General features: G+C 40.3%; 1 protein-coding gene across 1 annotated transcript in view; it reads left to right on the top strand.

Moving 5' to 3' along the window:
• Nucleotides 1-21287, top strand: part of KCNH5 (potassium voltage-gated channel subfamily H member 5) — a 161674-nt gene that overhangs the window by 107889 nt on the left and 32498 nt on the right. Inside the window, exons 8-9 of the mRNA XM_051769866.1 lie at nucleotides 346-545; nucleotides 12088-12340. Of these exons, the coding sequence (XP_051625826.1) occupies nucleotides 346-545; nucleotides 12088-12340 (453 nt within the window). The remainder of the gene's footprint in view (nucleotides 1-345; nucleotides 546-12087; nucleotides 12341-21287) is intronic.

Here is a 21287-nt window from a genome sequence, read left to right as displayed (position 1 = left end):
CAGGCTAAAGCTACATTTGAAAATTAGTTTGGATTAGTATAGAGTTAAAATGCACTTTTTTAAATAACTCCATGTGTGGACATTATCTGTATGATATGACCGTATTTGTAAATGAATGCACACTGGGTGGCTGTATGAGCTGTATGGGTAAATTCATTAAATAACTCTGTACATGTATGTGTGTGAGAATGTGTGCATAAATAGAAATTTTCAGTTGACATCTATGTATTTGCAGTAATTTGTAACCAAACATAAAATTTTCTGACATTATCCTTGAATTATGATTAGCATTGGCTAGAGCATACATATTAATTTTCAATTACTTTTTGTTTTTTTTTTTTTCAGCTCTTCTTTATGCAACTATTTTTGGAAACGTCACCACCATTTTCCAGCAAATGTATGCCAACACCAACCGATACCATGAGATGCTGAACAATGTGAGGGATTTCCTAAAATTATATCAAGTCCCAAAAGGCCTTAGTGAAAGAGTCATGGATTATATTGTCTCAACTTGGTCCATGTCTAAAGGAATTGACACAGAAAAGGTATGAGTACCTGAGGTAACAATTTAGATAGCAGGAGTCTATGTCCATTGTGTGCTTTCTTAGAAAGAGAACTGTATAACAGCATATAACTTACTAACAAATCCTTAACTGCATGCTACTACTTTATTATGTTTGTGTTTGGAACAAAAGCTGGTTGTTTTAAAAATGGACTGTTTTGAAAATATGCCTTTATTTTTCATTATGGTAAATGTTTGCTGCTTTCCAGTATTAGTTTGCCTAATTATTAAACAATGTCAATGTACTTAACTATTGAAATCAATGGGAAATTAGTCTTCAAATTAGTCTGAGAACATGATTTGGTGTCTAAACTACACTGGTATTATCCTGAGAAGTGCTGGCATCTGTGCATTGCAATTAAATGAATTTGATTGGCTTGGACCTTTTGCTGATGCCCAGGACATTGACATATCCATCAGCATGATTAGTGTAGGATTTAATGGCAGTAGAGATTGATCTCCTTGAGCTAGAATCTCTGGGCTAGCACTTCAGGCCTTTCATAGGGAGATACAGAAAACGTGATACTGTTGGCATCCATGCAGGGTAGAAGTCCTACAGGACTTCAGCCCTCAGAAAGGACTGGTCATTTAGGTTTCTTCAAAAGCTGATTAAAGGAGAAGGTCATCTTCTGAGAGTGATTTATGGTTTGCCAGGACAGACCTCATGACTTGTTCTCAAGGCCTCTCTTTCTGCATGATATGTGCAGTCAATCTGCCTGGCCTTGAATATTTCAGAGAGCTGAAGTCAAATGGGAGGGGTTGCACCTGCAGTGCCTTGAATGTAGGTAAGATAGAACAGCTTTAGGTCTAGATTTTTGGTCCGTGGAGATCAGCGATGCTCCTGTGGCTTCTGTGGACCTGACACACATCAGCTTAAATTAGGCAGTCAAGTTTCAGTAACCATGATTTCCCTCCCAAGAACTAAAAAGTTTCCAAGGGAGTGTAAGGAAGCATCATGACAGATTAATATCTTGAAATATCTAGTGCTTATACAGCTTTGAAGTTCTTTCCTCAGTTGAATCTATTGGGCAATATGGGATGTGATGCAGATTGTTCAGGGAGGCCAAGATGAAGTGTCTACACTAAAAAATTTAGTCTTACATCATGCTGATGCAGCAGCAGTTCTGTTATTAATCATCTGCTGTGAAATGCAGTTTACCGTCATAAATACAACTGCTTTAAGTCACAAAGATTTTTATTTCTTTGATTCTTGTGCTTCAGTATTCCACGTTCTTTAGTATGTTAACTTCTTATACACTAATACTCTAACTTCCCAGTCCTGATTCATACAGTGTTGAGTGAGCTTTCATATTGCAAATACTGTAAATGCATTCAATCCTATTGTGTAAACGTCAAACCTCATGAAAATTCAACTTTCATTTGCATTTATCTCCTTGCAGTTAAACCAGAGTCCTGTGTTACCCCACTACAGTTTCATTAGATTTTAATGATGCTTTGCAGTTAATTAGGAGAACCTATGCTTTAATTACTGAAATTTCCTTCTATAGTTTCCGCATGTCCGGTTTTATAGATTATAAAAATGCAGTTAGAGCCCTAATTTTCGATTCGTGGTAAGCAGTGTTCTCTGGTCTGTAAGATGGAGTGGCTGCTTAGCTAGATAATTAATATGCCTGTAAAATCTGTGACTTAGGATTTTAACAATTTTTCCTTGGTGAAGACTTGCCTAAACATAGGCCTGGATCCAAAACCTATTTTACACAGTGGAAGGATTTCAGGAACCTCTACATCTGGACATCAGTAGTTGCAGCTTATTGAGCTTCCCAGAAAAGCCCATGTTACAGAAGAACAGAGACAAGATAAATGTAAGAACCTGAGCACTGGTTTGAAAATTTTGATGTTTTGTGTCCCGTACAGCCTGCAAGTCTACAAAACCAAAAGCACCTGTGGCCTGTAGTGCCTGCACAGAACATCCCAGGGTCTGTAAGGAGTGTAGGGATCAGGCAGTTTGCTTCCTGCTGCAGGAGAAAGCTTTAACTTTAGCAAAAGGTTGGAAAGCTGTGACGTAGCCAGTCTTCCTACCTGTATCTCCACTCAGGAAGGTGTTATGATGTGCTTCACCAAAACAAATGAGGAAATGTTGTGAATACCAGCTGAAAAATCATAGAAACAGTGGTACAGTCCCAGAGATTAGTCATCTAGGGTGGATTGTTTCTCTTGCCTTAGTTCCTTCATTACACCATCAAGCCCTGCCATAAGATCCTCTGCATTTAAATTGAATCTGTCTGTACCAAACCTAGAGCAGGCAAGTGGCTGTGAATACACTACAGGGACCTTCAAGGTACCCAGTGTCAGTTCAGATTTATTACTGTAGATAATTAGTGGGGCTAATGGGACTACACAGCACCTGCAGCTGAGCTGCTAAATCCAGATAGTGCTCCAACATAGGTTGGAAGTGGGGGTTATTGTCCCAGGTTTTGAATTGTTTTTCTGCACTACTTTGTCTGGCAGCCTGGACCTGCCCTCAGGGGTTTCTACCAGTCTGGTTTTCAAAACTCCAGTAGTGACATTCTGACCAGTCTGTTGTCTGGATATATTTGCCTCACACAATTTCCCATTCTCCCTAATTTTTATGAACTTCTCATTAAGCTTCTTATTATCTTGCAAAACATGTGTGCTCATGACACATGATAATTAGTGAGGAATTTCAACTTTTCATTTTCCATCAGACAGCTCAGACAGTTTCCATCATCCAAGGTTGTTTTTCAACCTAACATACGTGATTACATCCTAAATTGTTCCAAATATATCTGCATTGTCACTTTGGAATGTGTTTTGCAACATCATTTGCCACAAATTTATAATACATTTCATTCATTCAGTCAGGATGTTGAAATAGCTTTGTTTTGAAACCTAAATTCAAAGCACAAGAAGGAAGAATGAGTGTTAGAGTAGGTTCCTATGGCGTTGAACCATCCTAGTATTGATGAAGTAAAAGTAAACACATGTGCATGTGTTTCTTTGATAACTGAAGATTTTAAATACACATACTTGAAATTAAAACATAGGTTAGTAGCTTGATTGGAATTACTACCACTTCACATATGTTTTGTTGCCTCAGATCTCAAATATTTATGCTTGAATGACACACTCATTGTGTAGTCCCAGACAAACTCTTGGCTAAAACTGATGAGTCCTCACGTGGGAACTCAAGGCAAAGTGGAAGTCAGCATGGAGAAGGTAAAATGAAAATGTAGCCCTTGCTGCTTGCGTAGCAAGATGTCCAAAACAGAACTTTGCCTTAAAGCCCCAGTCTGTTTTCCTTGTATGTGGGAGAGGACTTCATCTCCCACACTGAATTGACGGTGCTTTAAGCTCAGAATTTTGGATTCCCCAATCTCCTTGGGAATAGCTCATCTTCAGATCCTTCCTTCAAAGCACAGCACCTCAGCCTGTCTCTGAGTGTTCACAAACAAGGAATTAACAATGACACTAAAAGCATTAGCATATTTATTATTATAACTTAAGGGAAAGCAAGTGGCCTCTGATCCATAATCTTAAATCACTTATCATGAGAGCCCTACTCTTGACAACTGGGATGATATATGTAATACATGCACATGGACTCATCTCCTGGTGTAACAATGGCTCAAATAAGACGGAATTTATTTTATTTTTTTTTTTAATGTTTAACGATACAGATTTCAGAGTCATTCATCTAATAATGAGCAGGGCTAAAAACATGACAAACCTGAGAAGCCTTTAAACTCTAAACAATATCTCTCATCCATCAGAACCTGTTTTTTGGGGGTTCTTTTTGTGAGAGGTATAAAAGAGGCTCTGTATATGACCATTTACAAGCAGCTGAATAAAATCTTTACAGTAGTAATTTGATATATGAAACATGCTGAATTCCAATCTCTTAGTTTTTATTAAAATCTCCAGGCAGCAAATGAGAAATTTATAGGTATTAGCTCTTCTGTAAGAAATAGGTCATTATCCATGAAAGCAGAACAACCATTAACTAACATGCAGGTGTTTCAAGGTCTTATCTAATGATGATGCTCTGAAATGTCAGTAAAACCCAAAGATTTTCTCTTCTTGACCTCTGTGCTGTTGTATGGCTTAGAATTTGCTCAGAAAGCAATTAAATAAATGTCTATCATGTTTTAACAGTAGTTTCCTTCAGAAAAGCCATAGGTTGAAAGAGAAAAAAGGCATCTTATTTAGTTTCAACCTGAACATCAATGGCAATTGGGATAATGAGAGCCAATTTCACATTGCACTGACTGAAATGGAAATCATGAGAGAATTACACAGTATTAAAACTATTCACTGCTGGCTCTCTAAGCTTTCATACAGGAGAGATGGGTTTATGGTAAATAGACACAGGTTGTACCTTCATTAAAAGTTAATTTACACAAGGACAATGCAGTTTATTCATGTTTGCTGTTAATAAGTTCTTCAAGAGCCATAGCAATAATTAGTGATACCCTGAGACACGTAGAGGAATCAGGCTGCCATAGAGGAATCAGACTGCCATTCCTACCATGTCCCATCACATAGAGGTGTCCGTAAGTGCTGGCTGGATTTCCTCATGAAAGACCAGGGTAGAAGGCTTCCAAGACTCATGGCCAAGGAGAACTTCTACAAAATTAGCTGTAACAGCTGCATACAATTCCCTGCTGCAAAGGGGAGGTAAAAATCGTTTGGACAAGTATTTCTGTTTCGTTGTAGAGGCGAGGTTGTTGGTCGTTCCTTGCAGATCGGGACGAGGTGAACAAGAAGTCGTCCCTCACCTCACAGAGCTGAGCTAGGACCAGGTACAGTGTGAATCCACGGTTCTTTGGAGAGTGGGATGCAGGAGAGATGGTCAAGGTCTCCCTGTCCTTCCCAGAGGTCCGTGAGCAGGGCCTGTGCACCGATGGGGCTTTCTGTTTCCCCTTCATGGATAGCATGGATTATTTACCTCCTGTATGCACTCTGCAGAGCCAGGAAAGACTATCCACAATTATCTCTGACTCTTGGATGTATATCTTGGATGTACTGTCTTGGGACTGATACAGAATGAGCTGTGAACCTGTCATACTTGAGAAAATGCCAGGGATATGGAACAGCTCACAAGCTTATTTCCTGGGGGAATAAGTACCTGAGTGGATGGGTCAGGCAGCACTGCCACCAAAGGGATGGAGCAGACAAGGGACTGTCTATTCCAGAGACCACATACTGGGGAAGGTCTTCTCCAGATCTCTTTTCATTCTTCATTTCCTTGAATGTCTTTACATAAGGATGGATGTTTGAAAATAAAGCCACCTCCAGAAGGAGCTCAAAATAAAATAATCCACTGATCGATTTCCTTCTTCCAAGGGTGACCTTTGTGCCAGAAGCTGTTGCTCCAAAAACTGTTGTGACTTGAGAAATCCTTTGATGTATGCCATATCCTTTCTGATGTTTCTTTTTCTTCTTTTATCTAGAAAGTTGATTTTTAATGACAGATTTCCCTGTGGTCTGCTATCCTTTGCCCCATTAGAAGGCCCTGCAATAATTTTGCTTGGTACAGATATTACAGCAAAACTGAAAACAATAAAACCTCTAAAAGTATAACCCCTAGGCAACCTGGGATCTACTACCTTGGGTCATCAGTGGATGTGAGTAGTGTGCCACACTTTTCAGTGCATTAGACAAGCCAATAGCCCCTTTGCTGTTGAACCACTTGATTCGTTAAAAGAGGCATAGTGATGCCTCTCATCTTCCCCTGATTTTCAAACCCCTAGCCAGACTCTGTCTGTGTTGACAAAATAGAATTTAATGGACTCTACAGCCAATTTCTTGGAATTTTCATAATGTCTCTTATTCATGTTACTCAGCTGAAAAAACCACTTAATTTTGTTACTACACCACCAAATCTATCCATTTTACTCACTGGTTCAGCTCATTTATTATTAATAAGAAAACATGCCAAACTCAACTTAGACATGATTTTCAAATCATGATTTCTGAGCATTTAAATCTAAATGACCTTGGATTCTATTCCAATTAAAACAGCACCGTTGCTGCTGAAATTCAGTTCTTAGTGCCAAGATATTCAGTGATGTATTAAAGATTACCCTAAAGCATGCAGGGTTAATTACTGCTCAGCTCCCTATATCACCTCCGAGTTACTTACAAAATTACCTGATTATTACAGGAAAATGCTCTGTGATTTGCCAATCTACTCTTTTCTTACCTTTGCCTCTTTGGCCTCCGAATGTAACACTTTTGGCCAGGCCTGAAAAAGAATTCAACATTCAAATGAGCCAAATCTTTCTGAAAATCTGAGTAACTTGGTCAGGTGCCTAGTGAGTATTGTAGGTTTTTTTTTTTGAAAGAACTGACCTTGATTGTGGCCACTGAATATGTCTGAAAACCCAGAGTGGCCTTTCTCCACAAAATAAAAAGAGCTATCTGTGGTCTCAAATGGGTAAGAAGTTGGAGGAGTTTATTATATGTATTTTCAAAGCTGACATTCTTAGTATCTCTGATATTTGTTACAGTTATTCATTTAGGAAACAGTCCTTGTTATTACAGCACAAAGACTGTCTAAGCTCTTTGCTTGAGTATCAACCAGCATGTTCCCTACCTACAACCCCCAGAAAGTGACAATCCTGTGTGCTGAAAGAGGATTGACAATAGATAATGTTCGTGATTCACTGGCCTCTGCCCTTTTTGTTAACAAGTCTTAACAGATTCTATAATATCTGCTAAGCCATCCTGTAGTGTTATCCAGCTGGGGAAGGTTTTTTAACAAATGCTTAAACCTGTAAACCCATCCTAAAAGATATTGTTTGGACATGCTCTTAATCCGTACAGGTTTTTTTTTCATTCATTTGCTTTTCTTTGAATTTTTCTTATAATCTCTGCTCCCTGTAGAGTTCTTTGAGCTGTTCTAGGGGCTTATCTTAAACTGCCTGACCATGCTGAGGAAACGGATGAGGGAGTTAAAAAATCAGATGAAACCTCCTCCTTGGGAATTTTAATTCCCACCCCCTTACAGATCTCGAACTGAAAAGACAGTGAGACCCTGTGGGTCTTCCAGAGCTGGTTGCTGTCCCAATCTCTAGCAGCACCCACAAGCTGTTCACTCACCATCAGTATTTTACATATACCATGGGGTGCTCTAGAGATGATGATGGTGTTGAGTCTCTGCATTGGGTGTCATGTTGGGGCCTGTGCCACCTGGGTGCCAGCTGGTGATGGCAGAGCTCAGCAATTGTCTTATACCGGCTTTGAGGAGGTTTTGCTTTCTGTGCAGAGAGGGAAAATCATAAATGTTATTCTGTGCTTTACTTTCTCCTCTCTCAGCTTTGTAGTAGTTCAGGTCTTTGTGGATACACGTGCTGTTCATGTGTGACACGGAGCCTTGCTCCTTTTCTGGTGGAGTCACAGTTTATACAGCCAGCAAAGATTTTCCTCTGGGTAGAATTCAGACTTCTCCTCCGATTTTGCACTGATACATAGCAGGCTCTGTTCTTTCACGCTGCTTGGATGCATATGGGAAAGATGACTGCAAAGTCTGTGGCTGCAGATTTATTACAGAGCAACTTCTGTAGCAGCACAAGCATCTGGTCCCTGCAGACTTCCCGCTCCAAGTCGTGAGCTCCAAACCCATCAGTTACTAAAGCATTGTTGTCAGTGACCTTAATATCCTGCCTGCCTTATAAACTGCAGGTTTCACTGAGAAAGGTCTTCAAATCTCTAAGGAAATTTCCTCTTAAGAAATTTGTCTTGGTGGTTTTTGCTGCGCTGCTGAAAGAACACACAGGGTAGAACAAATGTCCCAGCTGAACTTTGGTTCTATTAACATGATGTGTTTGAGGCATTTCCTTTACAGTGAAAAAAATGACTGAGCATTATAGGGTATCCTTTCCCTTCAACTAAATTTCTTTTTTACACCCATATGTGTGCATTTTGACACCATATGGACTCAGGGACAATCATGTTGCTGCTGTTTTGTATCTTTTTAGTTGCATGCTGCCTTAAAAATGCTGAGATCTTAGTAAGACCATTTCACAGTAATAATGTCCAATTCTTGTCAATAAGGAATCATTTTCAGATGAATATTTATCTGAATTCGAAGTGCTCATTTTCTGATCTTAGGGTCTTTGGACTATTTATCATTAGCTTCCAAATGCCTCTGTGTGATCCTGTATCTCATTATGTGTTCTCTTTGGAAGCATGAAAATTACTGCTTACTGTGATCTGTGTCACCAACAGCCCCTTTGTATAGTATAAGGAATAGAGAAGTTGGTGGCATCTGTGAGACTCCTTCTGCATTCATGACATTGGTATTTGTGAACACAAAAAGAAGTGCTGCCGAGACAGGCTGGAGCTCATGGAGCCCTTGGAGCATACAGTAAACATGGAGCTGAATGTTGCAATTCTCTATCTTTGCTCTCTTTTTTTCCCTACATATATCTACATTTATCTCTGGTAATCAACAATACCTTGCTATATCTTTAAATATTAAATATTTCTTTTTAGTTTTCATCTGCTTCACTCTCTGTTCTCAATACCTGTGTAGCAGGCAAGAAAACTCAAATTGTTTGAGTTACAACTCAAACAATACAACTCAACTGTATTTGTTCCTGGCTAAGTCTTGGATCATTACTCACTTAGTGCTGTACTAGTTGATAAGTGCTATCTTCATGTGTCTACGTACAATGATACGCCATTAGGAGAATCACTTTATGAAGATACCAGAAAAATTCTGAATTATGCTTTTTGAGGTGGGCTTTTTCTGTGCAATGGAATTTTATCCATCTCTTCATATTAGGGTGTCAGATGATACATATGTTTGTTGTGTGTCTATAAAAAGAGCAATTCTTCGAGTGCTCACTTTTAATAGTCTGTATATAAGTCTGTATCTGTGAGGAGATAGTATGCTGCTTTGCAGCCAAGTGGCTTTTATTCTTGAGGGACTCAATTACTTTGCATTCCAAAAGACAAAGGGGCCTGGAACATCTCAGAATCTTACAGGAACAACTTCTGCAATAGTTTAACCAATTTCTCCTGCAGTTTGGAAGCTTAAAAGATAAAATTCAGTAATCAGTCACGTATGAACACAGACATTTTTCTTAAGAGCAGTGTTTGAGAATTCCTGGCGTGACCTTGTTAAGTTAAAACCATTTACATTTCTGAAAGTATTAAAGGGACGTAAAAAACTTATAACCATCATTTAGGTGCAAGAGTAGATTAAAATGTTAAAAATCATCAATCATGGTACAAAAGAAAGCAGAATTTTTCATTAAGTTACTATTGAGGTGAAGAAAGATGTCATGTTTCTGTTTTATTATAATACAGACAAACTTTCTGTTTGATCCAGAAGTAGGGCCGAGACGAAGCAATCACTTTCCAAAGTAATCTTTGTTTTTTATTGAAAAACTAAGGTGAGCCCATATTTCTAATGGTAAATGGAATGACTCAGGAAAATAGAAGTTTGTGAAATTGACATCTGTCCCTAATAAAATTATGGAAATGTGCTACAGAATGTGGTCAACAGTGACTCAGACAAGACATTACTACTAATGCAAATGATGGTTTATGGAGAATATGTCTTGTCAAATGTGTTTATTATTAATTTTTATGATAAAACACACTTATGGAGGGTATTTTAATGTGTTCTGTACAGCATTTTGTTACAGAAAAATATCATTAACCCAAATTGACTTACTCTGTGTTAAATCAAATAAAAAAATAATTATCTTCTAGCTCTGGGAAGGTGGTTTTAAGTGAGAAAGCCTCATGCAGGGGGAAGTTTCTGAAGAGATACTGTGCTTCACAGTGTTAGGCACAAAAAGCATCATCCATCTCTCTTGTTTTTCTTAGGATGAGATTGAGAAATGACCTGATCATTTCCTATAAACACCTGCATGTGGGAGAGATTCCTGATGATTGCAGGTCTTTTATCTGAACAAGATGAGAAGATTCTCTGGCTGTTGGCTGAAAACTAAAAAAGAAATCACTTCAGAAGCAACATGTTTTGAAAGAAAGAGTAGCTATCCCCTGGAACAACTACCCTATAAATTAAATCAAGGCCTTCTAGGCTATAATTTTACCAGGTATTCTGGGATTGATGTGAAAATTGTTAATGCAAGAGGTTAGTGTAGATGGTTGCAGTAGCCTCTTCTCACCTCAGACTGTTACAGTACAGAGAATAGGAGAATAACTTGTATTACACCTTTTTGCATTCATCGTCTTTGACTGCAAAGGAACTTTGATATATTTAAATAAGGAGAGGACTAAATATTATTATTGAAATAGAAGCTGTTTATCCTTTTCACATACTATGTTTTAGGACCTTTAGTAATGCTTTGCAATAGTAAGTTTTATACCTCTTCTTCATTGAATAGAAATTAAAATCGTGGCTTTACTTCATTATTAACATGACCATTTGCCTCAAAGCTCAGTCGGGGTTACCAGAGTCTCTCTCTGCTAATATTCAGTGGTCAACTCATTGACCCAATGTCCCTGTCTCCCTCACTATCTGCAGAGCAAGCTGCCAGATTAATTCCCTACAATGAGAAATTAATCAGTACTATCGATCTGCAGTCTTCTTTATATGAGACTTCCAGAGTGCTCTTAGTCTCATACACTTTTCTGATGATTTGTCCTAGAAAAACACTGAAAGGTTTTGTATGTTTCTCAGTGCAATTAGATACCAGGCATCTGAGGATTATAAGGATGTTAGTGTGTTCAGGAGGATGTGCAAATATTAAACACACAGTTTACAAACCTAACAAGACCCACAAGTTTTCACTTTCTTTCTTCAGGTGTATTTGTGTTACTGTTTCAGTAGGGAAAGCTATTTAAGGTAAGAAACTAGTCGAAGGTCTTATTTAATTGGTCTGCTATGGAGATGTCTTGATGTTCACAGGGCAGCTTTTCACTCACCTTTACTTTACATTTCATAAGGTTTCATTATACTTCCTTTTTCTTCTAATCTCCGTGGATTTTCTAGTCTGTAAGCCCTCCTGGGCAGGTTATTCCTTCTATGTTTCACTGAAACTGAACCCTGGGTGTGTCTGGATATGTGTCGGTAAGTGGTCACCTACATCAAGACTTTTGAGACCTGGGTTTTTTGGCTGTGAACAAAATGTGATGTTTTCTATTGTGAGTGGTCTGTCTCTGCATGTCTTCAAGGTCCTTCAGCTCTGTGCTCCTGCAAGGACTGAGCATGGCAGCAGGAGGATAGTCTGGGCACCAAGTCTGGAGGGATAACCACAAACAGAACATAGTAGCGCCACCTGCAATTCTGGAAAACAAGTGTGAAAGCTGTTAGGAATGAGCACAGTGTAACAGAATGGTCCTGTCTTCCAAATCACCCTTTCAGCTGCGATGAAAACAGTAGATAGATAGAAAAAGATTATCCCAAATCAGGATAAAGCTCCCACCAGAAGCTTTATGAAATTATAGGATGAATGGATTTCAAGATCCCCCCCAGGCAGATCTTCAGATCCATCCATTGGTTTATTTCATAAAGCCTGGTGTCACTTTCCCAGCTGACTGTTTTCCCTCTTTCTCTTGCTCAGGTCCTCTCGATTTGCCCGAAGGACATGAGGGCAGATATTTGCGTGCACCTGAACCGGAAGGTTTTTAACGAGCACCCTGCCTTCCGGCTGGCCAGCGACGGCTGCCTGCGGGCCCTGGCCGTGGAGTTCCAGACCATCCACTGCGCCCCGGGGGACCTCATCTATCACGCTGGGGAAAGCGTCGATGCTCTTTGCTTTGTGGTCTCAGGATCCTTGGAAGTCATCCAGGACGACGAGGTGGTGGCTATTTTAGGTACAGTGATCTCTGTTGAAATGCTTCTGGTTTGTGTGTATTTTCCTTTTGCTTAGTTTTGAATATTAACTAGTCTTGCTTGACATCAGCTGGGACTACAGGAGGCTGGTGGTTGTCATAAGATGGAGATACTGTGTCTCCAGAGATCCTACTCTAGAAGCAAACCCTTAATCTTTTATGCCATTGGGAATGCTCTTTCTGCCCAGTATGGCTCAGTGGTCACAGTTGCAGTGTCTCTGAGCAGAAGAGAATGGCATCTGTGTGCTCGACATCTTTTAAATAGCCTGTTGGAGGAAATGCACATTGCTTAATATTACTCTCTCAGGAGGATTTCCACATTAACCTTCACACTGGGATTTTCATTCTAGCCCAGAATAACACCTGCAACAGTCTCTATAAAGAAGCAAAATTGTCACTTGTAGTGAATTGGCTGTACAGAAAATAAATGGTCTGATCTGACCTTGCAAAGAGATAGGGTCACACCATGTGTCAAGCCACAGTCATGACAAGTCTGAGTGATGGGGGAGCTCCAGGTTAACCACCCTGTCACCCCACTGTGTTGCCTGGTTTGCCAGCAGCAGGTGGGAGAGAGACTAATGCAGACTCCTTGCTATCTTGTATGGGATTGGGATGGTTTAGCAGATGGTGGGATTGAGTAGTCAGCAGGGGTGTTGAGGCGGCAATCCTCCTCAGAGGCAGAACCATGTAGAGGAAAACCATCCAGAACCCGTCTTGCCTGGTTAAAATCAACCCATTTATTGTAGAACTCATATCCTGTTGAATATTTGCCTTCTCTTAAACTGGAGCTGTGACTCCCTGTGGCCAAACCCAGTCGGTTCCTGGTTCCTGGTCTGAGGGGGTCCCTCGCAGCCCACTGAAGCTCTGTACTGCTTCTTCCCTGTAAGGGTGGCTTCAGAGGGCTCTGTAGGTCTCTCTTATATCTCCTGGGGAATGATCACTTGGAGATAAAAGGTTGCACTTGGGAGTTGCACTGGTATGTGGAAAGAGGGCAGAGAGAGCCAACACTGGTCATGAGTCAGACTTCAGCTCCTTCCCAACTGGCAGCAAGAGTAAGGAGAGGAGGAATTAGGACAAGCATGTAGCTGAAAGAGACTCCTGACATTTCCTTAAAAGCCTGTGTATGTGTGTCTGGGACTGGGGTGGGATTGGGCAGTGTGCAGGTGTGTGGATGAGGCTGCATGGGAACGGCTTCCCCAGGGCATCACTCAGATCCTCCCAGCTGGAGAGTATGAACTTGGGAAAACACATATCCATACTCTTTTCAAATACCTGCTGCACCTTTCTGTATTCTAGTATACACTTAGGTTTTGAAAGAAGAGAGATTTAATGTAAGAATGAATCTGCTTCCATATTCAGATGTGAAATCCTTATGATGAAAGCTCCTAAATCAACAAATATTCCTTGTATTTCAGCTCACTGGGCCATTTCAATTTTATTATTAATCTCAGTGATGATATATTTGCTTACAGTTATTTAAAAACAAAAGCTTTAAGAGTAAGTAGCAGCTTTAAAATAAATAAATGGTTTTTATGGTGAAAACAATAAATATGTAATTTACTGAACTAGGAGCCATCACTAAATAGATTGCATGCAAAACTTCATTGCATTTATTAATGAATATTTTACGTTTGGAATGACAGTAAGAACTTTTTGTTTCTACCTTTTAGATGTAGTAAATCTGGTATCCATGTTAATCCCCATTTGGCTAGAGAGACTTTTAACATTATCTAGTTAAAGTGAATTACCTTTGATTACCCAAATTGCCTTTGATTCTCTCTGCTGAGGTGCGATCCTGTGACTCAGAGCTGTGTTCGTCCTGTACTACAGGGATTGGCAGAATGTGCAAATGTAACTTAAAGCAAGATAAACTGCTACCTCTAGTTGTAGAACACACTGAAGAGTCTTTTTATGCTCTGGCAGATTATTTAGAAGAATAGTGAACTGAGTAATTATGGGATGTCGTATCCTAAAAATTCACTTGTGGAAGAAAATCTCTCCCAGATGTAGTTGCAAAGGCATTTATAGTGGCAGATGTGGCAGCTGAAATAGCAACTGCAGATCAGACAGTGAAGAACATAATTTTTATTGATCTGTTCTGCTTTGAGAAGTTCAAGCACAAGGAACGTGAATCTGCCTAAGGCGGAGAGCAGGTTTAAAAACCTCTGTCTAATGTGAAAACCTCAGTACCTGCTTTGAATGCTCCAAGCATCTGCCATCACATTGGTTTTCCTAGGGAAAGTTCAACTTGCAGGACTGTACTATCAGTCTGTCCGTCCTTTCCATGCCCCAGAAGTAACCTAGAGTGGAAATGTGATAAGTATCCTTTGGAAACTTGTCCTCATTAATTTCCTCTATGAAAGCAGGAACGTGCAGGACATGCTGTCTGCCAGCCTATGCTCCTTGCACAGGAAATAACAGTGTAGTGTGATTTAATATAGGAGTGTGTTATTTGCCTTGCTTAAAGAAAGAGAGAGGGAAGAGTTGTCTTTTTTTCTTTTTTAAAACCATGCTCACCTGCAGATGGATTGCTTGGTGTATTTTTACATGTGGAATATCCTAGACAAGTGAATCAGGTAGGGACATCAAAACAGGTTAAGAACCATCGTCTTCCATCTCTTACATTCATGCTTCTGTCCAAAGTGCAGGGCTTCATCCTCCCTCAGGTCCCAGCATGAATCACTTCATGATGTGGCTGCTTTTCCCCTTCTTGATCTTCCCTTATCATGTTCCCTTCCCTCGCAGCCGCAGTGAGTTGGCACATCCACTGTCTCCCTGCCTGCTGAAAGGGTGTCCTCAGGAGACTTGGCATGCCAACCAGGTGCTTTCCTCAGGCTCCACCATGGAGACAGCCATCCTTTTGTTCAGCAGCACTTTTCCTGACTCAATGGCCCCACCTTTGGTGTTTCTTGGGCTTGAGAGCAGATGAAGCCTAGTGATTGACAGGGCAACTTGCAGCACTGTGACATTTTGTTCTCCCCTGGTTTGGTTTTGTTCTCATTTGTGCATAATTAAATGCCCAGACACTGCAGTAACCAGCATTACAGAAACATGTACAGTAAGAGAATGGCTCCAATTGTAGATCTGGAGTTTATAGGACTCATTGATGGAGATAGCCAGGTGCCCCATTATGTTTCCCTCATTAGTTGCCTCCATTTCTTCAGACCAGGCTCCCACCTTTTGCAGGTGCTGGCTGCTGCTGTAGCAGAGGGTGCACCTGTGCAGAGCTGGTGTGATGAGGTGCTGATATACACTGGAGGAAAGAAGGCACGATCATTTTAACATAACTCATCTGCAGTCTCCAGGATAATGGAGAAGGGCAAACAGTCTTGTCTCTAATTATCAAAACTTTCCCAGCAAGCGAGGTGACCCTGAGAAAGCACATCAGTGATTTTCCACCATCTCAGGCAGGAGTAAACAATTTAACTGCCACTGCTCTACACAGGGAGGTGTTTTCAGCAAAGAATCTCAGGAAGGACTGGGGGTTTGGAGTCCCCAGGCTAATGCAAAGAGGCATCAGCAACCAGAGAGCGCCTAATAATTGTCCCTGCTGCAATTAACCTGAATTTGCACCTGACGAGGAGTTTCACATAATTGGCAATGCAAGCCAAGGGGCTCTGGAAGCTGCTTTCCAGCTCCTGCTGTTTGCACAGCTGGCTGTGTAAGTTGCACAGTAACTTAAACTGGGCATATTGATTAACAAGATTTAAAGAAGTAGGGTTTTTTTCAGCAGAAAAATAATGACCCACCGCGTTCAGATGTTGATTGTAGGAATTGATCAAAAATATTGCTCAAGTTGCATAGCGATAAAAATTGGTATCGACCACTGGACTCCTGGTGGGGGCTGTTGCTGAGTGAATTCAGTTTTGATAGTCAAGCCAGAATGAATATAAATGTAATAGTTCATGTTTCAGCCACACTTACGGTCCTGATCCCACGTGTATTCAATTAAGTCATTTGCCTTTATGTGTTGCATGTTAATTCTCAGCATATTCTGCATATAATACCAGAGCAACCTGTTGTTTATTGGATTTATTGTTATTAGGCAAGCCAGACCTTATTAAAGGTCTGCTTCATAAATTATTTCCAAATGTTTGATCTGGGAAGGGCACATGATGCAGTATCAGAGGAAAAAAGGAAAGCAAGTGTCTTCTTGAGTTTAGGATGACAGCTGAAAGTAGGGATGAGTCTTTTTCTGCTCTAAATCTTACATATGTTTGGAGGTCAAAAGATTAAGTCTCCTACCAAATCATATGGAGAAAAGTTCTTTAGAGGCAGAGAAAGTAGCAGCTCCCATTTAGGTGAACAGGAGACCCAGGTGCTCCATAGTTCTCCTCTGGGAGCATTAGTAATTTGATGCTTGAGACCCATGCACCAGCACTTTGAGTTTCCATGCCTACACAGCCGGGCATGTGCTTCGTGCAGGACAAGACTGACCATATGTGATGCACTTTATGACATGAAAAACTGTCAGTGCAATTCCGTCTCATAGTATTAGTGGCTAATTCTGTGATTTTAATTAGTTTAGTTGCAGCTTGGGTTTCTTCTCAAGTGGAAAGAAGGTGGCAGAATTTGCCCCTGTGTCAAATCAACTCTGGATATTTTATACTGAACTTTTTTTTTTGTTTTTTTTCATGTAAAGTCAACCAAGGCAGACTAATTGTGAGCATTTCCCCAGGTTAGTAACATGCACCTGGTAGCAATTTACAGAACAGCCTGTGTCCTATTTCATCTATAGAAAAGTCCCCTGTGTTCCAATGAGTTAAAGCTCTAAATTAACTAAGAGGAAAATGATTCATAAAGTAAGGGTTTGGGGTTTTTTTCAGCTAGCAGAACTGAAATAATTAATGTGATTCAGGCTGTTTTAAAGTGCTGAATCTCAAAGTATTTTGCAAATATATTTTGCAAATATATTTTGCAAATATACTTGAAGGGTTACTGATCTGAAAATGAGTGTGACGTGCTGCTCTGCATTGTGCAGTTCTTAACTACCTTGAAATCAGTCAAACCTTGCAGGTCTGGGTTGACATCCACAGTACCATGTGTAAGATTTAGTCCTGCTGATACTTGTTCAAAAGTGTTATTAGTTCTTACTGACAGACTTGAATTTTTCACATTATTTTGTAAATTTAATATATTTTGTCTCTATCTGCATGATAGTTAATTATGATAAGAAACATCAATCTTAATTTAGTGCCAGCTGGTGTGTTATAGATGTGATCCACAGCCTCCAGAGTCAGAAAGATTCCTTTCACTGAATTGAAATGTTTTTGAATTAGACCTGCACGCTTCACTGCCAAAAGCAGGAACTCAGAAGTCTTGGCAGCACAAGAAAAGGAAAATTATTTAAAAATCATGAGATATAGTTCTTTTAAATCAGACTAACAGTTTGAGGCAATTGTATTTGCCTTATGAATTTTGAAGGTGGTGGGAATGCTCATGCTTTCAGGTTTATTTCATCAGTCAGGAAGGATAGAAACTTATTTCGGTATAAAATCAAAATGGAAATAACCTGTCTCCAGGAGCTGGGGCTTCTAGAAAGATATGAAGCACCAGGATCCTTGCACTAAAAATGAGAGAGATGAGGGGAGAATATCTTTATGGACCTTGTGCTCTGCTTGCAGCATTTCTTCCTGAATGCTGGAAGAAAGGTCAGTTCCTTTTGTGCTTCCAGGTGCAGATGTGGAAGGTTGCACTGTGTTAAATAATGCAAAGTACCTTTGCCAGCACGGACTTGGATCATTGGCACAGTCTCTTGTTAGTGTTTCTTTGCTAGAAATGCTTTTTGCTCACATCATTCTGCCCTTTCACGTGGTCACATGCAGTCCTGGAGCTGGATTTTCACACTGCTCAGGGATCAGCTCTGATCTGATTTCCAAGGGAGTTGTGGCCCTTCTGGATGCCCCAGGAAAAGACTGAGGTTGAGGATAAAACGTTCACAGGAGCAAGGAGACCTCTCTCACAGTGTAGTGTCATCTCTGCACATCATGGCTGTGCTTACAGGAAGCAGTGATGTCCTAGATGGCAACTGGGCCTGATGAATGTGCACCACTGAATCACCCCCATCTTCTCCAGATCCCCTCTTTAGACAAAAACAACTGTATCAACTAAGTCCAGAAAACCAGGCAGCCCAGCAGCCTGTCTCCAAAAATGATCAATAGCAGATGTGCCGGAGAAGGTAGGAATGTGTGCTTCCCCAGAATATTCTCCAATCCTCCACTGAATTATATTTCAATTTTATTTCACCCAGAGGGAAATCTTTAGTGTCTAATAGCCACAGATAGGTTTTATTCCATGAATATATCCCACAATTTTGTAAACCTGTGCAACCAACTCCAACGTCCCATGATAGGGAGCTGCAGAGCTGGCTTAATCCCTGAACCATCACGGAGCTGTTTGCTGCTCTGGGTAACAGGAGCTGATTCCCTCCCTGCTCACTGGATGTCTACATCAGTTTGGGGCACATCTGTCCTGCAGCCAGAGGTTCCACTGCAGATATATAGACACAGATGTATTTGTGTGAATATTGATACCAGTATATGTGATTATGGCTGCACGAACGTGGCATTTGGTCACTGATCTCCACTTGTGTGCATGCTGTCATCACTTCATAGTTAGTGGGAATTGAAATGATTAGATGAACACTTTCTCTACCTGATACAGTTTTACTGGTTGTGAAGCAATTTCAGCCTTTGCTTTTTATAAGCAAAATAAGATTTGAGTGTATCGTGACGGAAAGCCGGCATTATTCATCATGTCCAGCTTTTGCTAGTGTGACTGATGGGACTTTGGAGATGTTTTAAAATGGGGGAAATGCCAGCTGGTCTGTTAGCTAAGACTGCACAGAAAAACACTTCATTACCTTAAGAAGAAGCTTTGGTCCTGTTTATGTGTTTTTACCCAGTGCTATTTCCCACCAAGAACTGATTCTTTAACTGCCTGCCTAAACTTTCTTCCAAAGGACCCATCAAACTCCTATGTCTGCTAGGATATTTATTAGCTCAGTTTCTGTCCCCATCTGAAGGAGGACAAATTTTGTCTTTACATATATATATATTTATATTTTTATCTCTATATATATATATTTATATATATATTTGTGGGTTCTGAGACACTGTTTAACAAGAGCCTTATTCCGCAAGTTCAAGCACTTTTTCCTTCCATCTGCAATCTCCTGGGGAGTTTCATAAGGCCCTTACGAATTTTTCTGCCTGGAAGGTCCAGGCATGAGCTGCTGTCTGACAAATTGGCAAGTCAGTCCATGGTGCAAGGCTGTGGAGAATATCTGCCCCCTCAAATCTGTGTGGGAGAGTTATCAAAATATAGAAGATGGTGCATAGAAATATCATGACTTATTACATAGTTAAATACTGTATGATTGTCTCTAAATATATTTATGAAAATATGCATGAATATATATATGTATATTTTATGTATTTAGAATGATAGCAGTGTACCTATTTCAGCAAAAATTATGCCTGTCACCAACACCCTACATGTCTTACTGTTTTCCATGGTTCTTTCAGTCCCCAAATTCAAGTTTTTATGATCTTGGAGGTCTTTTCCATCCCAAATGAGTCTGTAATTCTATAGATGTGACACTTAGGGGCATGGTTTAGTGGTGGATTTGACAGTGCTGGGTCAATGGTTGGGTTTGATGATCTTAGAGGTCTTTTACAACCCAAAGGATTCTTTGATTCTGTGATTCTATCCTTACACCCATGTTTCTGCCAGCTTTAATCCAGCAGTGTCCAAATACTGACTCTCTTCCTCCCTTTCCTCACACCAAGTGGAAAATGTATGCAAGCAGTTCCCACTCTAATTTAGGGCATTCTTTTTTTCAGCAGTGCTTTGGGCACTGTGAGAGCAGGGGCAGGAGAATTTCCCACAGCTTTGCTTTCAGTCAGGAGGGGTATTAAGACTGCTCAGGACTAAGGACCATGCAGGTTTGAGAGTTAATGTGCTGAGACCTCAATAAATCTCTAGAGAGAGGCTTTGGGAATCACGCAGGCTACATCAGCCCCAGTGCCTTTGTATTCCCAACCCAGCCCAGCCCCAGAGGGGCTTTCCCTGGAGGTCTGCATGTTCCCTGCAAGTGAACAATATGTATGTATATGCAAGTCTTTGAGTAGCTGGCGTGTCAGACCTACCAGTCAGATTTTCTGTCGCAACTCTGAAAGTTTTTTTTTTATTTAGTTGCAATGTGTAAAATTAGCCTTAGAATCGTAGAACAGTTTGAGACATGTTCCACTAGTCCAGGTTGCTCAGAGCCCCATCCAGCCTGGCCTTGAACACTTCCAGGGGTTGGGCATCCTCAACTTCTCTGGGCATCGTGTTCCAGTGCCACACCACCCACTGAGTAAAGAATTTCTTCGAAACGTCTAATCTTGTCCTGAGTGAATAATTACCACTCTCTATGCAGTGAACTACATTTAATAGGGATGAAGTACACTACATTAATCTCTGTATTTATGAAAAAAGACACGTTGTTTTGGAGGATCTGGTAGGTTTTGTTTTCGTTCAGTACATTCCTTAGCACATTTATAACCATCAAATAAGGCTTGGACTTGTGTGGGGAAATGTCAAATTCAAGAACTCTTAAAAGCTTCCAAGATTTTATAATTTCTAAAGAGTATAAACAACAACGTAAGAGGAGTTTGGAGTTTCACCATTCAAATCCAGTGGGCGATGGCTCATGGAAGAGTGAATAAGTTCAGTTCATCATGTCCCACCCTTTCTGAGAGAGCCAGTGCAGTTCCCTGCCTCACAGAACTGAAGACATTGAGATCTTCTCAAGTGGTTTCATTAATCAGTGGTTTGTGTACAGATTCTGTAACACACCGTCGTGCAGAGTTCTGGACTGAGCATCCACTGCTTTCAACCTCTTGACTTAAATTAACTGTGTATTACCTTCAATTTGAAAAGAAAA

This window comes from Manacus candei, unplaced genomic scaffold (assembly GCF_025592945.1).
Source record: "Manacus candei isolate 608988 ecotype Guabito, Panama unplaced genomic scaffold, ASM2559294v1 h1tg000113l, whole genome shotgun sequence".
Classification (NCBI taxonomy): Eukaryota; Metazoa; Chordata; class Aves; order Passeriformes; family Pipridae; genus Manacus; species Manacus candei.
Note: the sequence above shows the minus strand (reverse complement) of the source record. Positions and strands in the feature narration are given on the sequence as shown.